General features: G+C 44.4%; 4 protein-coding genes across 4 annotated transcripts; all 4 read right to left on the bottom strand.

Moving 5' to 3' along the window:
* Window positions 1-3,147: 3,147 nt before the first annotated feature.
* On the bottom strand, window positions 3,148-9,689 carry B0H65DRAFT_555319 (uncharacterized protein; the record flags this gene model as incomplete). Its single annotated transcript, XM_062830021.1, is given in 8 exon segments — window positions 3,148-3,201; window positions 5,162-5,177; window positions 7,041-8,851; window positions 8,861-8,943; window positions 8,956-9,028; window positions 9,053-9,091; window positions 9,104-9,178; window positions 9,272-9,689. Coding segments are annotated over 8 exon segments (2,247 nt in total). The 5' UTR covers window positions 9,368-9,689.
* Window positions 9,690-10,657: 968 nt separating this feature from the next.
* Window positions 10,658-13,004, bottom strand: B0H65DRAFT_545248 (putative RhoGAP group protein; the record flags this gene model as incomplete). Its single annotated transcript, XM_062829360.1, has 3 exons — window positions 10,658-12,353; window positions 12,420-12,812; window positions 12,928-13,004. 3 exons carry the CDS (start codon window positions 13,002-13,004, stop codon window positions 10,658-10,660), a joined length of 2,166 nt encoding a protein of 721 aa, XP_062687396.1.
* A 2,862-nt stretch (window positions 13,005-15,866) lies between these two features.
* Window positions 15,867-16,898, bottom strand: B0H65DRAFT_439193 (glycosyl hydrolase family 61-domain-containing protein; the record flags this gene model as incomplete). The annotated part of the gene is made up of 2 exons (XM_062825397.1): window positions 15,867-16,531; window positions 16,598-16,898. 2 exons carry the CDS (start codon window positions 16,896-16,898, stop codon window positions 15,867-15,869), a joined length of 966 nt encoding a protein of 321 aa, XP_062687395.1.
* A 701-nt stretch (window positions 16,899-17,599) lies between these two features.
* Window positions 17,600-18,211, bottom strand: B0H65DRAFT_415366 (S-adenosyl-L-methionine-dependent methyltransferase; the record flags this gene model as incomplete). The annotated part of the gene is made up of 1 exon (XM_062823981.1): window positions 17,600-18,211. The coding sequence occupies one exon, from the start codon at window positions 18,209-18,211 to the stop codon at window positions 17,600-17,602; it is 612 nt and encodes a 203-aa protein (XP_062687394.1).
* Window positions 18,212-18,854: the final 643 nt, after the last annotated feature.

Genomic DNA, 18,854 nt, shown 5'->3' with positions numbered 1-18,854 from the left:
TTATTAGCGACTGCTTTATTAAGTTTGTACTCTATATTCCAATATAAAAAATAATTACTATATAGCAATTCGTATACCCATTTTAATAAATTATATTCTAGCCATTCGGGCTCTTAAATTCTATTATATCTAATAGAAAGAACCTTTTTATAAACAACTTTTAAAAAACCTATTATAAATTATTCAATATTTAACGCCGTTTAAATACTATTTAGTACCCGTAAACGGACAAATAAACGGAGCGATAAAATTAGAATTTAGAATTATATTTATAGATCTTTCATAATTTAGAATAGGTAAATTAAGCCGAAAAATTAGTAATAGTACAATAAATTTATAATAATTATTTTTATACTATTATTGATAAATTGCCGTCCGAATCATTCTGCAATTATTATTTACGTAATCTAACTAATTTAAATCGGGGTTGCGGAAACGTACTCCCTACGGCGGCTACCGAAAGGGTTACAAAATTAATTAGGGGACGAGCTGCTATTATTAAAATTTTAGAGAAAATTAATAGTAACGTTATGAAGAAAAGGAATAGATGTCGAGGATAATTTCGTATAGTATAAAGTAGAAACGATTATAAAATATCGAAGGTGTGACGGCTGGCACCACCAGTCGTCATGGATTCCATTCACGGGTGGCTTCCATTCACGGGTTTGGTTCAGATGGTTCAGGTTCTGGGCTTGGCCTGGCTCCCTCCCAGAGTTCAGGGTATAAAACCTAGTCCTTCCCATCTAGCCTTCCCTTTTGGGGTTTCCTTCTTTCCTTAACTTCTTGTCTTTAGTCCAAGTTAGCCATTAGGGTAGTATAGTCCTTGCACTCGTACCTATCCCTGGCCACGCATGACAGAAGGTCGGGAACGAATCGGTAATATTAAATAAAATAGAAGGGGTATTAGGATGACGATAACGAATAAGTATTATAAAAGGATTTAAATTGTCCAAAACTATTAAAAGAATACAAAGCGAAGGAATTATAAAAGAGAAAAGCCTAAGGGGGCCCGGTAATTAAATTAATAAAAATAAATTAAATAAGTTAATAATAAAAATTAAAATAATTAGCGACTATAACTTATTAGTAATTATAGAGTATTAGTAATTATAATGTACCTAAAGTATTAGACAATTATAATATATAAAATAATAGACGATTATAATATATAATATATTAAATTAAAATTAGGGGAATTATATTAAGAATGCGGGCGATAGTGTATAAATACAAGGAGGAGTAGTTAATTAAAGAATTATAGAGGACGCCGAGCTAAGAAATGTAATAGTGCGCCAGTTTCTAATTATCGACTATTTATTAGGCCAATATTCCTCCCCCTAAATAATAATATTACTAATAAAGTAAGATTAGGAAATTATAGAAATAGAAGGTTAAGTATTGTAATAACCGCCTAATTTAAATTTTAAATCCGAATTTAAATTACACGTTAATATAGGAATCGAATTTATTTTCTCAAGAACTAAACTCTCGTGCGCGACCGCCGCGCCTATTAACAAATAATTTAAATTCAAATTTTACTTTCGTTTATTATTGTATTATTAGCTGCTAATACTAGCGTATTCCTATCGTAAGGCTAAGGGAACGCTTCGATAGATAATAAACAATGAATATCGATGTATACCGAATTTATAACTTAAAAAATATCCGTTAAACCGATTATACCTATAGGGGTAGTAAGAATTATTAGGAAAGTGGGAATTATAGTATTAAATTACTCGTTATTAAAAATATAAATAATAATAAGGGTAATTTAACTAGTAGGGCGACCGTTGGTAAAATAATAGAAATTATAGCGCTTTATCTACTTATAAAGGCGGCGGTTATAAAATTCGGAAGGTATTAGAAGAAAAATATAAAAGCGTTTGTAAAGGATATAAATTCTAATTATTAAAATATTGGCGGAATTGCGGAAGGTGATAGTAAAGGTAGGCGCAACGTTATTTATATTTCCTATATAACCGGCAATTATATTCTTTTAGAATACGATTATATAATTGTAAAAGACCGGAAGGAAATTATAAAGGCGCTAATTTAGAGTTTCAGGATATACTGAATACGTATTATTATTTAGAAATTTTTTATTATTAATATTAACATTAATAAAAAAAGAATAGGAATTTAATAAATTTTATTAAGTATAAACGAAGTAGCCTACGGCTAGGATTATAGTAGCGCTGGTAATATTGGGGGGTAAATTAGTAATAGCGTTCGTAGCTTCCTAGGTAAAGACGGTATAAAGCGGATTGTAAATAGCGCTATTAAACGGTTAATATAAAAAAAACGTGGCGGAAAGGAGAAATATTTATTAAAATTAAAGACGATTGGGCTTAATAAGGAGGGCTAAATTATAAAGGGTATATTAATCGGCGTGGCTTAGGAAGGTAATTATAATAATAATATAAATAAATATATAAATTGAACGAAAGAAGGAGGAAGAAGAGGAGAAAGAGGAAAAAGGAGGGAGGAAAGGTTCTTATAATTAGAATTAGGAATATAAAATAGAATAGAATCGTAGTAAATAATCGAGGTATAAAAGTACGGATATTATTGAAATTTTTTTAAATAGGTTAATTTTAAATAATACATTATAAGAAAGGCGGTAAGAGAAGGTAGTAAAAGGGAATAGAGGAAAGGCGGAAAGGATAATTGAGAATAAAAAAACGGCCAATAAGCGTTAGAACGGTAATTGAGGGGTAAAATATAATAAAATAGAAGGTAGTTAATTTAAATTTAGGACGGCGGCTAGTAGAAAATAAGGAAATAATAGATGGTAAATAAAAAACGGTCGAAGCTAGCGGAAAAATAGAATTAATAAGTATTAAGTAGCGGATTAATACCGGTAGGGAGTTAAAAAAAGATAGAGAGGGCGGTATTTTAGTAATAGTATATTCGGTTATAGAAGTGGATTACGGAGGAATTGTAGGGAGGAATATTGGTAAGGAAATTACCGATAAAACGTATTTATAAGTTTTTAAAATAAAAACCTAGGGGAGGGGAGATTATATTAAGTCGTTAGGGATTTATTAGGTACTAAACCCGTACTAATATTAAAGAATGCTAATATTTATATAGTATAGCGCCGCAATATAGTATTGGAACGGTTCGGAGCTGTCGTAGATTCAGCTACTATAGAATAAAGTTTACAATAATATAAATAGCTAGTTGAATTCGCTTCCAAAACTATTGGGGTTAACTATTAATATATTTTTGGTCCTCCCCCTACCTTAACGTCCCCTACGTACTTACGCTATCCGTAGGCACCTCAACCTACCTTCCTCCACGATCCTAACATTATTCTTCTATTAAACTCCTCTCCTATTATTATATACTTTAAAATATACAGTTGTAAAGCCTTTACGTTTATAATAGAAATTATAAAAGAATAGAATAAGTTAATAAAATTTGAAAATTATAATTAGGTTAGCTATTTAATTGGATACTAATTAATAAATATATATAGGATGTGGATTCCTTATATTAATTTTATTATTATTATACGAAACGTCATATTTAATAAAGACGAGGTTTTCCCTAGTAGTAACGTTAAAAAAATTTATAATACCTTTAATATTTCCTTTAAAGAATTAATTATATAATTAAAGGATTTTTATTAAATAAATATCACGCAAATAGGCGTCCTATAGGTTAAAGTTATACCCGCTATAAATAAAAGAATTTTTAGCCCTATTATTTAAAATTTTCCTACTGAGACCGAGAATATATTAAGGGAAAAGGAGGAATTAGGGTTTTTAGAAATATAGATATAATCTAGATCTTTAGAGGTCTTATAGGTATTAGAAATATAACAGTAGGGTTTAAAGCCCTTACTATTGCCGCTCGTATAATTACTATCGGATTTTTAAAGTACGGTCTTGAATTCGAAGGATAAAGAAGAAGGCTACTTCCCTACTCCTTTTAATAATCTAGCCGCATTTCTAATAATTAATTTCTTTCGTTCGAATAAAAAATTATAACTAATTATAAATTAATACCTTTATTAGGCCGCATTATTCTTATTTATAAAAGGTAATTAATCTATAAGCTTCTAAGGAAATAAGGTTATAAATTACGCCTTTTTGGAACTAATAAGAGAGAAGGGTATTAATATCGATCCCGGCTATAATCTTAAATTAAAAATAATAAGGGAGATTATTAATTACTATAGAATAAAGGGTACATTAAAGACCCTTTATTAAATTAATTTTCTACCCTTTCTAAAATATTATAATAATTTCAATTCTTACTCCTTTGGGGAATTTTTTAAGGATATAGAAAAAGAATATTTGGATAAGTATAAAAATAAGAAATTTTAGAAATGGGTTAGTATTAAGGAGGTGAGAAACAACGAAATATTCGGTTCGATATAAATATACATTTATAAATTCGACTAAAACGGCCGGTTTTTGAAGAATAAAATACGTTTAATTATATGTAAGGATTAATAATTTAAAGATAGCATATATAAAATATATACAACGATTTTAATAATTGGGTCGTTTTATATTTTAATAATTATAATTGCCTACTTTAACTTTGATTTAATTTAATACAACTTAAAAAACGCTTTTATTAACGTTATATTTAATCAAGTAATATTTATAAAGGTTCCCCCTAAATATATTAAGAAAAGTTAAATATTTTAATTACTACATACGTTATATAATTTATATAAATCTCCCTTTCTCTAATAATAGGAATTTATTAAGACTTTCGTAACTATATATATATAAACCCTCTCCCTATAGAGTTTAGTATTTTAATTAAAGATAATATATTTTTCTTCTTTTATATTAATAATATTATTAATATTTATAAATATCGCAATAAAGAGATTACTATAATTAAGGAGGTAGTAGCCGCTATAGAAAGGAAATATCAATTAACGGGTAAAGAGCTATTAAAATAGTTTTTAAGCATCGAAATTATTCGAAACCGAAAGAAGAAATCAATTTAATTATTATAATACGATTATATTTAGAAGATTACAGAAAAGGTTAAGCGTATTAAAAAGTTATATTCTATATTTATAATTAAAGAAGAACTTTTACTTTACTGAGATAGCGTAGTTTTATATAACATTTACACATATTAAATCAAAATCGGTTTAATTCTCTATATCGCTATTACATTACAACTAAACGTAGTATTCCCAATTTCTAAATTTATTTAATTTAATTTAAATCCTATTTTAATATATTATACGGCTACAGATCGTGTACTATTCTACCTTCTTACAATTTAAGACTACGTCTTTTAATTAGGTAGCAAAGACTGTTGGGATTTTTATATTATAATTAATTCCTTATTTATAAATAATCTTTTTAATTGAAAAAATTTATAAACGTTTATATTTAAATCCTTAAGCGCTATAATTAATTAGCAAACTAATAAATAAAATATAATTACAACCTTATCTATAAAGGCCGAGCTATTATCCTTTAATTAAGGAATTAAAGAGGCTCTTTACATTTACTATTTTTTTAACAAACTTAGTCTAAAATTCGAAAATTAAGAGGCTACGCTTATAAGTAATAATAATAAATAAACAATACAATTTGTCGTAAAGAAGGGAGTTCGGTTCGTAATTAAGCTTAAGTACGTTAATATATATAAATACTAATTAAAGTAAGCATAGGAGAAGAAATTAGTAAATATAGTCTATATACCTACTAAAGAATAGATTACGAATAGCCTTATAAAGAGCCTCCTTCCTATAATATATTTAAAATCTATAGAATAACTAGGATTCGTAGAGTTATAGCGGCTATAAATTTATTTACGAGAATTTAGTAGTAGAAATATTATTATAGGCCGCCTAAAGGGTATAAAGGACTTCATAGAGGAAGATTCGGGTAACGAATTAGTAAGTGTAATTATAAATAATAAAGTAAAACTCTTATAAGTAAAAGTTTGAAAGCTATTATGACGAGGAAGTAATTTGGAAATAATATTATTTCCAACTAGTTTTGGAAGGATTCTAGGGCATTTTAGGGTATATTTGGGTAGATTTGGCGTAGTTTGTATATTAGATTTAAGGGGGTATATTAGAGGCTAGGTGATTTATTAGGCGTGTACGTACCTAATTGGGCTGGGATATGCGGAATTTATTTAGATGCTAGAGCTTCGAGTCTGTAGAGCCAGTCTGATATAGACATATACAATCAAGCTACGTTGAACCCCATATCGATTATTACCCATAATATCACAGTTGCTTATTGTTGGATGATTAGCGTTTGTATTATGCTAATAAACCCCGGCCGGCATCGTGTGGCGCTGGTCTTGGGCACGCTTGTAACGGACAGACGGACGTTGGGTTGAGAGAAAGAAGTGGTGTGGTGGACACTCAGCTATTAATAACCGCATAGGAACTAAAATGCAATTACAATAATCGTGAGGGCTTGTTACTGCAGTTGGAAAAATGGCTACGGATGTGCAAAGCATTGCGGAGACGGGTTTTGAAAGCGAATCGGAGTTGGGGTGTAGTCGGTGACATCGTGGGCTTCTGGATCCGCGGCCGCAGCGGCAGCGGCAGCGGCAGCTCGATGAGCCAAAAATCGTTTTCGCAGCTGTGATCCGGCCGTGTATCGCCATTTCCAATGTCATTATTCGGAAGGGCGTTGCGAATATTTGAGTGCCATTAATTACCTGCCAAAAGGGGCCTATATGTGTTGTGAATACGGTATCCGATCATCCGTTACCGACTTCGTCTGCTTCGCACGCACTCAGTTGTCCCTGACAGGCCACCGTGGCCTACAGCTGCGTTCAATAGTGAAAATATATTTGAAATCTGGTCACTGCTCGGGAAACTACTAGTTTCAAACTCCCGCGAGTAGATGAATCTCATTCTGTCCGTGCATCATCGTATCGCCTTATCCATCCTGCTCTCTGAATGTAATCATTGTTCTCCAACCCCGTTAATCGCGCCCAAAAACAGCAGGGGAAAGACCACAAAAACCGCGAAAATCATGCGACACAAGGGAAGAAAGAAAAAAAGCCAAACGTAAAAGCCAAAGTTGTACGAAATATCATGGACAATGACATCAGCCTCTTCCCAATCCCTCCGCTGATGAGGTTGCGCTCGCTCGTTCATTCGCCCATCTTCTCGCCAAACCACCCTCTCTAAACTCACCTCTTGATCTTGTGCTTCTGGAGCCCCCTGAATCCGAAGACCTACTTGGTCGTCTTCAATCTCAATGCCATGGTTAGCGGCATCCTCTCTGTTCACACCCGCACCCTCACCATCATCCCCGTTATCCTCTTGTCCAGTATCCGCTCGTTCGCCCTGTCCCTCCTCGAAATCCGGATCAGCAAAATTTTCCATGATTCTGCGTAGCTCTTCATCTTGTCGATGCACACGTCCGACTAGATGTGCCAGTATGCAAATAACCTCCGGATCTCCAAACCCATTATTTTGCTCCCAGTCGTCGTCATCATCATCATCATCATCATCATCATCATCATCATCATCATCATCATCACCGAGATCTTCCTCATCTTCCTCATCGGGAAGATCATCATAGTCTTCCTCATCTTCCTCATCGGGAAGATCATCATAGTCTTCCTCATCTTCCTCATCGGGAAGATCATCATAGATCCCGTCATGCACCTCTTCCAAATGCCTATACGCGCGATCCTCGGCAGCTTCACCTCTAAACATCTCCAAGCACTTCCAGCACAGGTGGGTATTGCATACAGGACAAGTGACGTGGTTACACCCGTCAACTTTGACAAGGAACGTCGTGCATTTTGGGCAGTCCTTGATGCCCTGCTCTGCTTTGGCGAGGGCTATCGAGTGTGCCCCATGCGCTAGGTGATCTTGGAACTCGAGGCAGGTCATGCCTCTGGCTGCGTGGCCTTCCTGGCAGCGTGTGCAGATGTTGGCGAGGCAATGGAGGCAGGTGATGTGCGGTGCTGTGGCGGGATCGTCGCTGTGCCGATCGGGTTGGTCGTAGGGCTCCGTGACAAAGTAGATGTAATCGCAGTTGGTAGTGGGACAATTTTGCAGCTTGTCTGGATGGCGGTGGACGTAGGATTTGAAGGACGCAATGAGGAGGCGTTCGAAGGTACTGGGGTTGAGCAATTCCTGGAGCTCTGGGAGAGTGAAAGTGCAGCCACAGATGGAGTTGTCAAGTGCTGTCGAGGTGCCCGATGGTTTGGGCGCCTGACAGATGGCCTTATTTCGCCAGCTTCCGATTGAAAAGGTGCTGAAGCAAAGGTTGTCGAAGCAGTCACCACAGTAAACGTGTTTACACTGAGTGATCACGGGTGACTCTGCCGTATCACCACATATGACACAGCACTCGTCTGTTGTGGTAAAGTCCCGGGAGCTTGACTTGTCCTCGTGGATTTGGCCGGAGACGGGGAGCTTGCGTACCCACTCCATTGCCTCGACGAGCACTTCACGGGTTTCTCCGCTCAGGCTGAAGCGTTGTTCAACGTCGGGTGATAGGGCAAGCTTTATCTGATGGATGTTCCTGGAAATGGAAGCTTTGCTGAGAAGCTGTCCAGGAATGTTCTCAACCCATTCTTTTGGACCCTTGAACTCCATTTGATACTCCAGTCTAGCTATCAGCATTTGCTGCGGGTCGAACGGCAGTGGTGACTGATTGAGAACCTCGACAGCTCTCCTGGCGTCATCCTCATTTTGAAACAAGGCTGTTACCCGTATCATCGTTGGCAAAGGCTCAAAAAATTGATCTTTGAGGGGACCAAACTGCGTTGTTAGCGAGAGTACGGTTCTCAGAGCACTGCCGTCTGTGCACTTCGGGTGCTTTGTAGACCACTTCGCACCCTTCAAAAGAGCTTGAGGTATTTGCTCCTTGATCTCTTCCTTGGTGACGCTTGGTAAAAGGTTCAAGAGCTCAAGTGTCCCGTCACCAGGCCCGGAAGAGATGTAATTGGTAGCGACCGGCTTGCCGCGGACTTGGATCTTACCAGACAGGAACAGGGTATGGATCGTCAGGAGACGTGACGGATCCTGGTCCAATCTGATGGTGTGCTTGGACCACTGCCAGTCCCAGTACAGATTAACCTTCTTGCATTCCGCTTTACAAGAAGGAAAACCGGTCATCTTTGGGGCAACCTTGAGAACCTCCATGCCAGGGCCAAAGGAAACGCCAACCCCCGAGATTTGGCGGGTTTCAATGGTGGTTGAGCCCTATATCAGGAACAGAATTCGTTAGCCATGTTCGCCAGAGCCGAGAACCATAACATCAAGACAGACAAGAGTAGGAGTTCTCGCAACACTTACGTCCATGTGGTACTTGGAGTTCATCTCGGCAACTTCTGGTGGGAAGCGCTCCAGAGGAGCTTGTTCGGGTCTGTTTGATTGGGTTTCTCCGTCCATGATGTTGATGTGTAAAAGAGCTTGTTTGAACTGGTAGTTTTCTCGCACTAACTGTTGATGGTAGCGGACTGAAAGAAGCAAAGACCTTTCACAAGGATGGTCAAGTCTGTTGGGTATTTTTGGAAAAACCAAAAGGTGCAATGTGGCTCGAAGAGCTGGATCTTAAAGTTTTCGTGTCTGCAGTGGAAGAGCCGGTGCTTTCTTGCCTCTGCCCAACAGAGAGGCTCATGCCCGTGATACCTACATGATTCAAGAATCAATGACGCCGGGCATGCGAGCAGCAGCAGTTCGCAAGATGCCCGCTCCGCTGCGCTGACGCTCATCCAGGTGACAACTTGGACATCATTCTCGCCACAGGCGAGATACCGCCAGCAACGCAAGCCATCACAGGCAGCAACATCGCTGTAGCTTGCTCGAGATATGCAATTTTCGCCAAAGTTGAGGGTTGACAGTGGGTAGAGACGGTCAGTTCCACGGGCATTGCGTCGACAGTCAAGCAGTAATCTTGGTGGCTTGGTGATGGCATCTGGGAAAAAGATAAGACGGTGCAGGAAGCTCGGACAATGTAATGGGAAAAAACTTTGCATAAACAGATTGCGGCGGTCCGCTCATGTAAATCCGGATTCCCAGCTTCATGCGGAAAAATAAGGCAGCCGCAACCAGATGTCGTAGTATCCGGAGGTCCGGAGAAGAAGGCAGGTGCGTCCGCCGTCCGGGCCCGGGCCAAGAGTGACCTTTAAGGTTCTCTACGTCTGTACGTAATAAACCCGAGTACACAACTACAATCAAGCACACAACCCCGTTTTCTGTACATGATAGGTACGCAAGCGAATGCCATTGCGGTCCAAAAGGTCCGAACAGCTTCTGTAATCCCCATACGTGAGAGTGATCACGCAAAGTGGGAGGACTTAGGTTCTAGTGGTGACCAGACCGGTGTCAACAAGGAGGTTGCTGGTCCAAGGATGGACTGTCGCTATGTGCTGCGGGCAAACACCACATAATTTTTATCGCACCATTTTCCTAGCAGATTGTAATTGTAAATTCATGTTTGGTATTTTCAGCGAGGCACAGTAATATTTCATACGCGGTACATATCTCTCCGGGGTATCATTTCAGCTTCCAAACGAACGACAGGACGCAAACAGGAACTCCAAAAAAAAATCAAGAGAAAAACAGGGCGAAAAAAAAAGCCCGGTCAAGCCAAACCAAGGAAAGGCATCATCACCTTCCAACTTCCATCAGGTCCTACTGTACCCAGTTGATACCCGGTTTCATGACTTTCATCCAGCCTCAAAAAGCAGCCCGACTCCTCTCCCCCTTCAACCCCGCATTATACTCGCTCCTCTTCCTAACCACAAACGCCAATCCCAGCATGTAATCCGTCCCATACCTCGTCTGCGGCAAGTGCATCAGCGGACGCATCATTCTCTCTGCCAGCCTCTCAGCCGGCATCTCGTTCCAGTCCACGTTATCCGCCACGTCACCCCACAAGTTCAGCAGCAGCTTGAACAAGCTTCTGTTTGGTCCCTTGATCCCCTGCAGCGCCTCCTCCCAAAAGTCGATGCCCTTATCCAACCGCGAAGACCCAGACATGGTCGCCTGCCGCGACATGGAGATCCATCGCTTAGCTACAGATTCCGGGACCAAGGGCTGTGGAAGTTCGGAGAGGAAGAGTAGAATAAGGTCGGCGGCTTCGTAAACAGTGAATTGGTTCCAGTCCATAACCTTGCCGTATCCAGTCTTGGGCGAGCTGAAGATGGTTTTAAGTCGTTGCAGGCGGTAGAGGTCGCCTTCTTGCGCGAAGATGTGTGGCGCGCGCAGCCCGTGGTCTTGGATGAAGTAGACGCACCGCAGGATGCAGAGCGGGTAGTCGCGCGTGGAGGAGCCACCACTGTCGTGGCGGGTGCCGGCGAGGCCCTTGGCTACGGACATGGAGTCGGCGAGGGAGACGCCGAAGATGGCGCCGGAGGGGATGATGGAGACTGGTTTGGAGGCTTCAGCGGGAGCGGGGGTGGTAGGGGTGGGAGGCATGGCCATGAAGGAGGGGTTAGCGAAGGGGGTGCTAGTTAAGCCGAAGGCTAGCGCTAGGGATGGGGTGGATGATTTGGCGGAGCTGGTGCTGGCTGTTGAGTGGGAGCGTTGGCGGCTGAAGCTGAGGCCTTTCAGGGCTGAGGAGAGGCGGGAGCTGCTTCTTCGTAGTACGTTCGGCTTGGGGGAGTTCGTGATGTTGGAACTGGATGTGGTCGGTCGAGGAACGGGTACCGCTGGGCGAGGGTTTTCCCAGAGGGAATCGCGGTTTTGGCCGTCGGTACGGCCTGGTATAAGACCCCCGCTCGTGTGTGGGAAGGGATTGATAAAGACTGGTCGAGGTGATATGGCCGCCGAGTCACTCTGGGTTCGAAGATGCGGGCTTTGGCTTCGGGTTTCGAGATCCAGGAACGTGCCAGCAACATACGGGGTGCTAGTATAAGAGTCGGATATGCTAGGACGGTATTCACTGCGAGTGACCGAAGCGGCAGACGAGGACCGTCTCGCTGACCTTTGCGGTGGTGTTGGAGGTCGAACCGGCATCTCCATTAGTTCATCCAGCATCTCGTCGAACTCGTCCAGTGTCATGTTGATATGGGTTTGTGGTATCGGGATATTCGATGTTTTGGCATGGACAAAGGCGTGGTCGTCATCGCCCATGTCGATAGCGCTATCTGGGGCATTATCGGTCGAGGAGTGGGCACTATTTCGTTGACCTTCGAAATGGTCCATCTCGCGGTCGACAGCGGCGAGAGCATTTCCGTATAGCGCATCGAGATAATGTTGAAGCTTTGCAACAGCGCCGTTGTGGCGGGATTCGTCTTCGAGTCGAGCAGCAACACGGCTGATTTGGGCTAAAACGTCGGCTAACTCGTCCTTGCCGTAAGATACCCCAAAGGCGTCCTCCATAAAAGTTCCCCTAACCGGACTTTGTTCGCTTGGTGGTTTGCTACCAGTTCTTTTTTGCGCTTGTTAGTAACTCGGCTCAACATCGCATTCCAAGTTTAATAGGAAGCGCACTTACAACGCAACCAAGTCCACCGCCAGTCCCAAGCTGGCCTTGTACACCTCCAACGTCCACCGCAACTTGGCAATATGTCCCCTACTAGCCATCCATCGCGACTTCTTGTCCTGCCTGGAGAGACCAACACGGTCCAAAATCGAGATGCATCCTTGGAGTTCGTTAATGATGGTGAGGCAGTAGCTGAGTACTTTGGGAGTTCTTTGCGCCAGCTGTTCAGGAAGAGACGGGACGTCGTCCTTGAGAATATCGAGAATGCCGTTGAGGGAATGGAGTTCGCTGGATATGGGATCGAGGTCGGCGCGCGATTCCCGAACTTCGCGCATGAGACCGTGGATGGCGGTGACGGTCTTTGCGATAGCGGCGATAAGTGCGGAGCACCCGGCGTCGATGGCTCTGAAAGACAGAACAAGACAGGGTTAGCCATGGTGTTACTTTGGACGATACCCCAAGTTCTCTCCAACTGTTCGTCTGGTGTTTCTTGAGACTCTTTGGAGACACGGTTACTTACATGCACTGCTCCATGTTGCCCGACCCGAGCCTACCGGCCATATGGTCGGCGGCGTTTTGGTGAAGCGTCGTCGCCATGGGGGATTTTGCTCTCTGCTGGTCTTGTCTACACCGATATACGGTTGCACCGCGGTATTATGGAGTATCACCGACAGTTCGACAAGCAGATGAGGAAACCGGACAAAACAGAAAGAAAAGACGGACACATGGTCGGGACCCGCTGGGGGAGGACTGGAGTATTAGTCTGATCTCTAGCGTAGAGGAGTCTATCTGACTGATGCCCATGCTTATTGCTTACATGTAGTGTACCATTGTACACATGGTATATTTGGGTGGTGTGTGACAGCCGAACCGGACCCTTGTTCCGCATGTCCCCAAAGTCCATCGGGAAGGTGGCATGGCGTACCGTGGATGAATGGATTGGCGTGATGATTGGCGGCGGCCTAACTCTTCCCGGCCTTCTACGCCCGTGGACAGACTAACCACCGGCGTCGATGGCGTCTTGGGGCGTCCTGGCGTTGCTGGAAGATGAGGAATGTGGATGACTGTCATGGCTACACCACCGACGGCGAATACGTATACCTGTCGCACATGCCGATTTCCTCCATCGTCAGAATCATCTTTTTTTTTTCTCTGTCATCCAGGAGGTAAAAACCATGTCCAAGTTTTCCTGACTTTCTTCGGTTTCGAAGCACCCATTTCTTGCGGTGTTTTTCCCTGAAGAGAGACTGATTTGCGCCCGCCACAGGTCCCATAGAGCCCACAACAAGATAGAAGATCGCGACAGGTCCCTCCGTCCACTTTCCGCTTGTGGTTAAAGGCAACACCTTCCCCTCAACCTGCCATTGGCCGGGCGGTCAATTCGGCCCACCGATCAAATCGAGTTCGCTTCCTGTCGCTCGGTGGGTGTGGGTGAGGGTGTGTGCAGTGGTGCATCGTGACTTTTGTGAGACTGGACTCTCGTCGCTTTCACCACTTTGTCCGTCCTGCCTGTCGGGTCAACTTGTCCGCTGCCGTGGAATGGAAAGTGCAGTGGGAATGAAAATCGCCGGTGTGGTGTGGTAGGGGGTCCAGGGGGGGTTCGTCAGTTTCACTACGCTAAACAAAAAGGATCCACATACAGTTCAGCCCTGGTTTGTTTGTTAGCGCGGCTCTTGCGACAGGGGTTGGCAAAAATACACAGAAAAACAACAGAACAACCACATTCAAAAAGAAAAATTGTATAGAGTGTATGAAGTACCCAAAACGCATCTGGTTAATACCAGTTTCTTGCCTGGAATTTGGTGGAGTGGTGGTTGAGTTCGCGCTAACGAACAAACTAGGGGTGAACTGTAGGGTCGTGCGGGGGAAGGGGTCCACGAGGTTCCGTCCACGAAGCCACGAGCCCACCTCGTCCACCGGGCCACCAATTCCCAAAACCACATGCGATTGCGGGGGATGGACGCGGCTCGGTTCAACGAACTGCAAAGAAGAATCAGAAGAAGGATTGCAAGACTGCCGAGGACCGGCGATCTTCCAGGTTTCACTCTTCGTTGTCGACCATGTGCAAGTCAAAAGTGTCTCGAAGTTGTCGAGGTTGTTTGACGACATTCACAAACATGTGCACCCAGAATAGCACCCACGATTCACGAGTGTCTGCCCGGATGTATTCACTTCGGTCCAGGCAATATCCTCGCCCAATATCCAGCAATTATCGACCATCTATTGAGCCATCCATAAGCACTGCATCCTCGGTAGATATACGACTGGTTACCTACCAACCGAACCGGATGAGCCGCTCAACCACACACAACCGATCAACCGCTTTACAACTTCAATCCAGCTGAGTGAGTAGTCACAGCGGGCTAGACGTATTGGAGGCGAGCTGAAGCGTGATCAAAAATTCGTCAAATGTGATGATCCAGACTTTGACAGACTCACAGACATCTCTTTTTCTTTTCAGCGTTACATTCTCGGTCGCCTGTGCCCCATCCCATGCCTCTCCAACAGGCCGTGCTGCAGTGAAAAAACGTGGGTGGTGCTGAGAAAAAGAGAAGTGAAGAAGAAACAGAAAACGTGGCCCGAGCGGCCCCCCAGGAGCTGCACCCTGCAAGCAATTCGATAGCGTGAAACGAGGAGGAGGGAGGCCCTGGAGGTCTGACCACCTTCTTGAAGTTCTTTGTTGGATAGGTGTGATGAGTGAAGATTGTTCGACGAATTGATTCTTGACGATTTTTGAGATTCTCAGATTTTCAGGGATGGAAGGATTGTTTTCGTCGGTTTCAGGTTCAAGTTGTCACAATTTCACATTTCACGGTTGCGTGCAGGTTGGGGTGTTTGTTGATGGGGTTTTGGGGAGGTCAGTGCTTTGGACTTTAGAGGCTTGAAGGCTGAAGAAAAAGTGAAGTGTCATTGCCAGAGAGGACAATGCAGATATACGAGAGAAACTGAACAGGCAATGATCCTTTTGGTGTTTCAAGTGTGGTGCAAGTTGGCTTCTTCCGAGGATCGTCTTGCTGTTGTTCTTGGATGCACTAGGCGGGAGGAATTTACTATGTTTCACTAACACCATGTGCTGCACACAAAGAGCATTCCTGTTAAGGTCAGTTAAGGCCTTAGAAATACTGAGAGCCATACCTAAGGTAGTCACGGATATGACATTTCACCCGAGCAAACAGTTACAAAATGTCAAAATAGCTCATGGAAACAGGGTCCGTATGCCATATGTTCAATGGTAAGTCTATATACTTGCTAAGATATGTACAGTAGAAGTATGTTGTAAAAGTATGTGCAAGCGCTGGATGATCCCCCCAAAATGTAGAAGAATCCCAACTGTTTTATCCAAAGTATCAGGACCTTTTTCATCCCGACAACTCAGGCTGAAGTGACCACACTCGGCACTTCACCACCACCATCACCATTCTTTCTTCAACCGCAGAGCCTCAGACCAACTTCACCCATTTAATTGAGGCACTGGCTATACCAATCGTTCTGGAACTTGCAAGTGCCTGAAGCGCAAGTGGTAGGGCCAGTAAAGCCCTTACCACCGCACTGTCCATAAAGAGCAGCGCCGGTACCCGAGCCACCGCCGTTGGTAGGCTGGGGGGTGCTAGCCTTGGTAGTAGGCTGGGGGGTGCTAGCCTTGGTAGTAGGAGCAGGGTTGGAACCACCAGAGCCACCATCGTTGCCGGAGCCGGAGCAAGTGAACAGCGAGGGGCCGGGGATCTGGTACGGCTTGCCGCCGTTGTCGGTCTTGCCGCTGCTGCCGTAGATGTTGAGGAGGATACCCGGGTCGGAGGCCGAGTAGGCACCGGGGAAGCTGACGGTGCTGGAAGGCGAGGAGCTGCCGCCGCCGGTGACGTTGATCTGGGCGCAGCCGATGTAGAGCTGCGCGCCGGCGGGCGAGCCGGCGTTGTGCAGCGCGATGATCTCGGCACGCATGAGGTACTGGCCCGGAGCGATGCAGGTCGGCATGTTGAAGTAGGACCAGCCGTTGTTGGCGATCAGGTCATCGACGGCCCACTTGCCGCCGCTGAGGCCGGCTTCGGCGACCTTGAACCACTTGAGCCCGGAGGTGCCGGTGGTGGCGGCGTTGTCGACCTTGGCGAGGTAGACAATGACGGGACCTGGAAGAAAGACACGTTAGCGGACCGTCAAGAGCAATATACTGAAGAATATGAGTGGAAGCTTACCCTTGTGAGAAGCAGCAATCGGGTTGTCAGCGTCGTTGGGGCCAGAAGCACCGCCGATCTCGTGTCCCCACCAGTGTCCAACCTTGGCACCAGCCGGAACGGTAAGGACGTTGCTGTCTTTGATCGAAACAGCGTTGCAGGCCATGTCGGAGGACTGGACGTTGGTGACGGGGTTGTTGTTGGCAGGAGCACGGATGCCCTTGAGCTGGCCCTGATCGGCACCGTTGACGGACACCTTCTGGAAGATGGTGTGGGCGCTGGCCGAGGCCACGAGGGCCGCGAGGATGCTTCCGGTCTTCATGTTGGACTGTTGTTGAGGAGTGACTGTTGTTAAGGAATGACTGTTGTTAAGGAGTGATGCGTGGGGCGTTATGCTGGTGGTGTCACAATGGGATTAAAACTCGAGAAGATAACGGGAGTTGGGAGCACTTATACTCGTCTACCATCCGCCATCCTCGACGTCTTTGGGATTAAAGGCCTTCGGCATAGTTTCGCCCCTTTTCCTTGACGTCTCGGATGGTAGTATCGTCTCCCTGTATCATTGGCTTATCCCGGTTTTTGAAACTTCTCGAACGGGATGCGGAGGTCTAGTCCATGGGCGTGGGATGCCATCGTGTCGTTGGTGCGCATAAACCTGGATACGATGTCTCCTTCATGGTGGCGCTCTTCCCCGGATTTTCTTGCTTGACTTGATGCAAAGCCATTGTTTCTCGACCCCAGCGTGGTACTGCTAAATCTCGCTAGATCCTAGGATGCGATCGGTCCGCTCTCCGACATGCCGAATCCTCGGTTCCGGCACCCCTGCCATCCCGGATCGGGACTCTTGGCAGATCGGGTTTTCACAACGTCCCTCCGAGATTTCCTTTTCCGGGTCTATAATCGAGGTGAAAAGGGGCATGCATAGACCCAAACCTCATGAGCGGTTCCGGGAAGAGAGAGCGGATCGGCCGAGAGTGCGACCCTGTGACAGGTCGGTGTTGCATCTTCTACTGCCAATGCCATCTACGCCTTGGGTTTCGGACGCAGGAGGTAGCAATAGTGATAAATATCTGGATCAGTCTCCCTCGCCTTGGCGGTTGGAATCTTGGTGATGACCTCGACGTCAAACGGCAACTGCGGAATGTCATAGCGGAAAGCCGAGTAGCTCACGGAGATCCAGACACCACCATCGGCCAGACTCCGGTGAATGCCTTGGGCCATGGCCAAAACCGCATCGTCGCCTGCACAAGAAATAGCATCAGCTGTGCTCTTGTCGATGACAAGGTGGTATTTCTGGGAAGATATATCGGGAACGGAATCGAGATGTGTTGCATCGGCAGTGATATATTGCATTCTCACATGGCCAAACGTGGCCCTCTCGAGGCGCCGGCCTCTCTCTGTCGCCAGAGGCTCATAGTCAACATTAGTAATGTTGGCAAAGCTACGCGTCCGGAGTTGGACTTGCAAGTCACTCGTGCCGAAACCCAGATGAAGGATACTGGCATCAGAACCGGGCAACTTGTTGAGAAAAGACTCAAGAAGGGGCATGAACGTAGACGATGGGATCAGCCATTCAAAGGCCGTCTCCGACTCGAAACGTGTGTGCCAATAGCTCTGCTTGTCAAAGTCGGGCATTGGGGGTGTTATTGAATCATGAAACAATAATGGGATGATCTGAAGCCAGCCTCCGAAGTGGTGATGGGAAACTTCCTGTCCGCCTGGACTTGAAACATGAAACAATCATCTCTTTAACCGGTTTTTGCGCCATTTTTTTCCCGGCCCATAAAAACTTCAGAGTACCCAGCTCACAAGCAGCTAGTGGCTCTGTCAGGGTACTTATAGCGTCCTGCTAAGATACTCAGAAAGTAGCCTGAGCCCTGAAGTAGCCAAATGGTTGCATTTTGGTGTTTGCGAAATGTCATTGGCTATAGACCCCTGTCGGGAAAAGAATGGCGCAAAAACCGGTTAAAGAGATGGGATGAACTCCTGTCTTGAGCGTCTTTTTGCCGGCAGCAGTGTGCCAAGACAAAACAAAGCTCAAGGCAGCAGCTGATGGCAGCTGTCAATGGAAGGGCAGCTCAGAACCAGCTGCAGAGTGGGTCCACAAATCATCAGGACTGCCAATCCAATCCCGGTCTTGGCACTCGCTCTCAGTTGCCCTTCGTTTGCTCCTTGACACCACAACTTGAAGTCACATCAACAACAATGTTGGCACTGGATATCTCAAATACTTTTGCTATTGAAAGCAGCGAACTTGTCAAAATCGATCTAGATCTAT

This window comes from Neurospora tetraspora (genome assembly GCF_033439725.1).
Source record: "Neurospora tetraspora strain CBS 560.94 chromosome Unknown B0H65scaffold_1, whole genome shotgun sequence".
In the NCBI taxonomy this organism is placed as follows: Eukaryota; Fungi; Ascomycota; class Sordariomycetes; order Sordariales; family Sordariaceae; genus Neurospora; species Neurospora tetraspora.
This window is presented reverse-complemented; position numbering and strand designations above follow the sequence as displayed.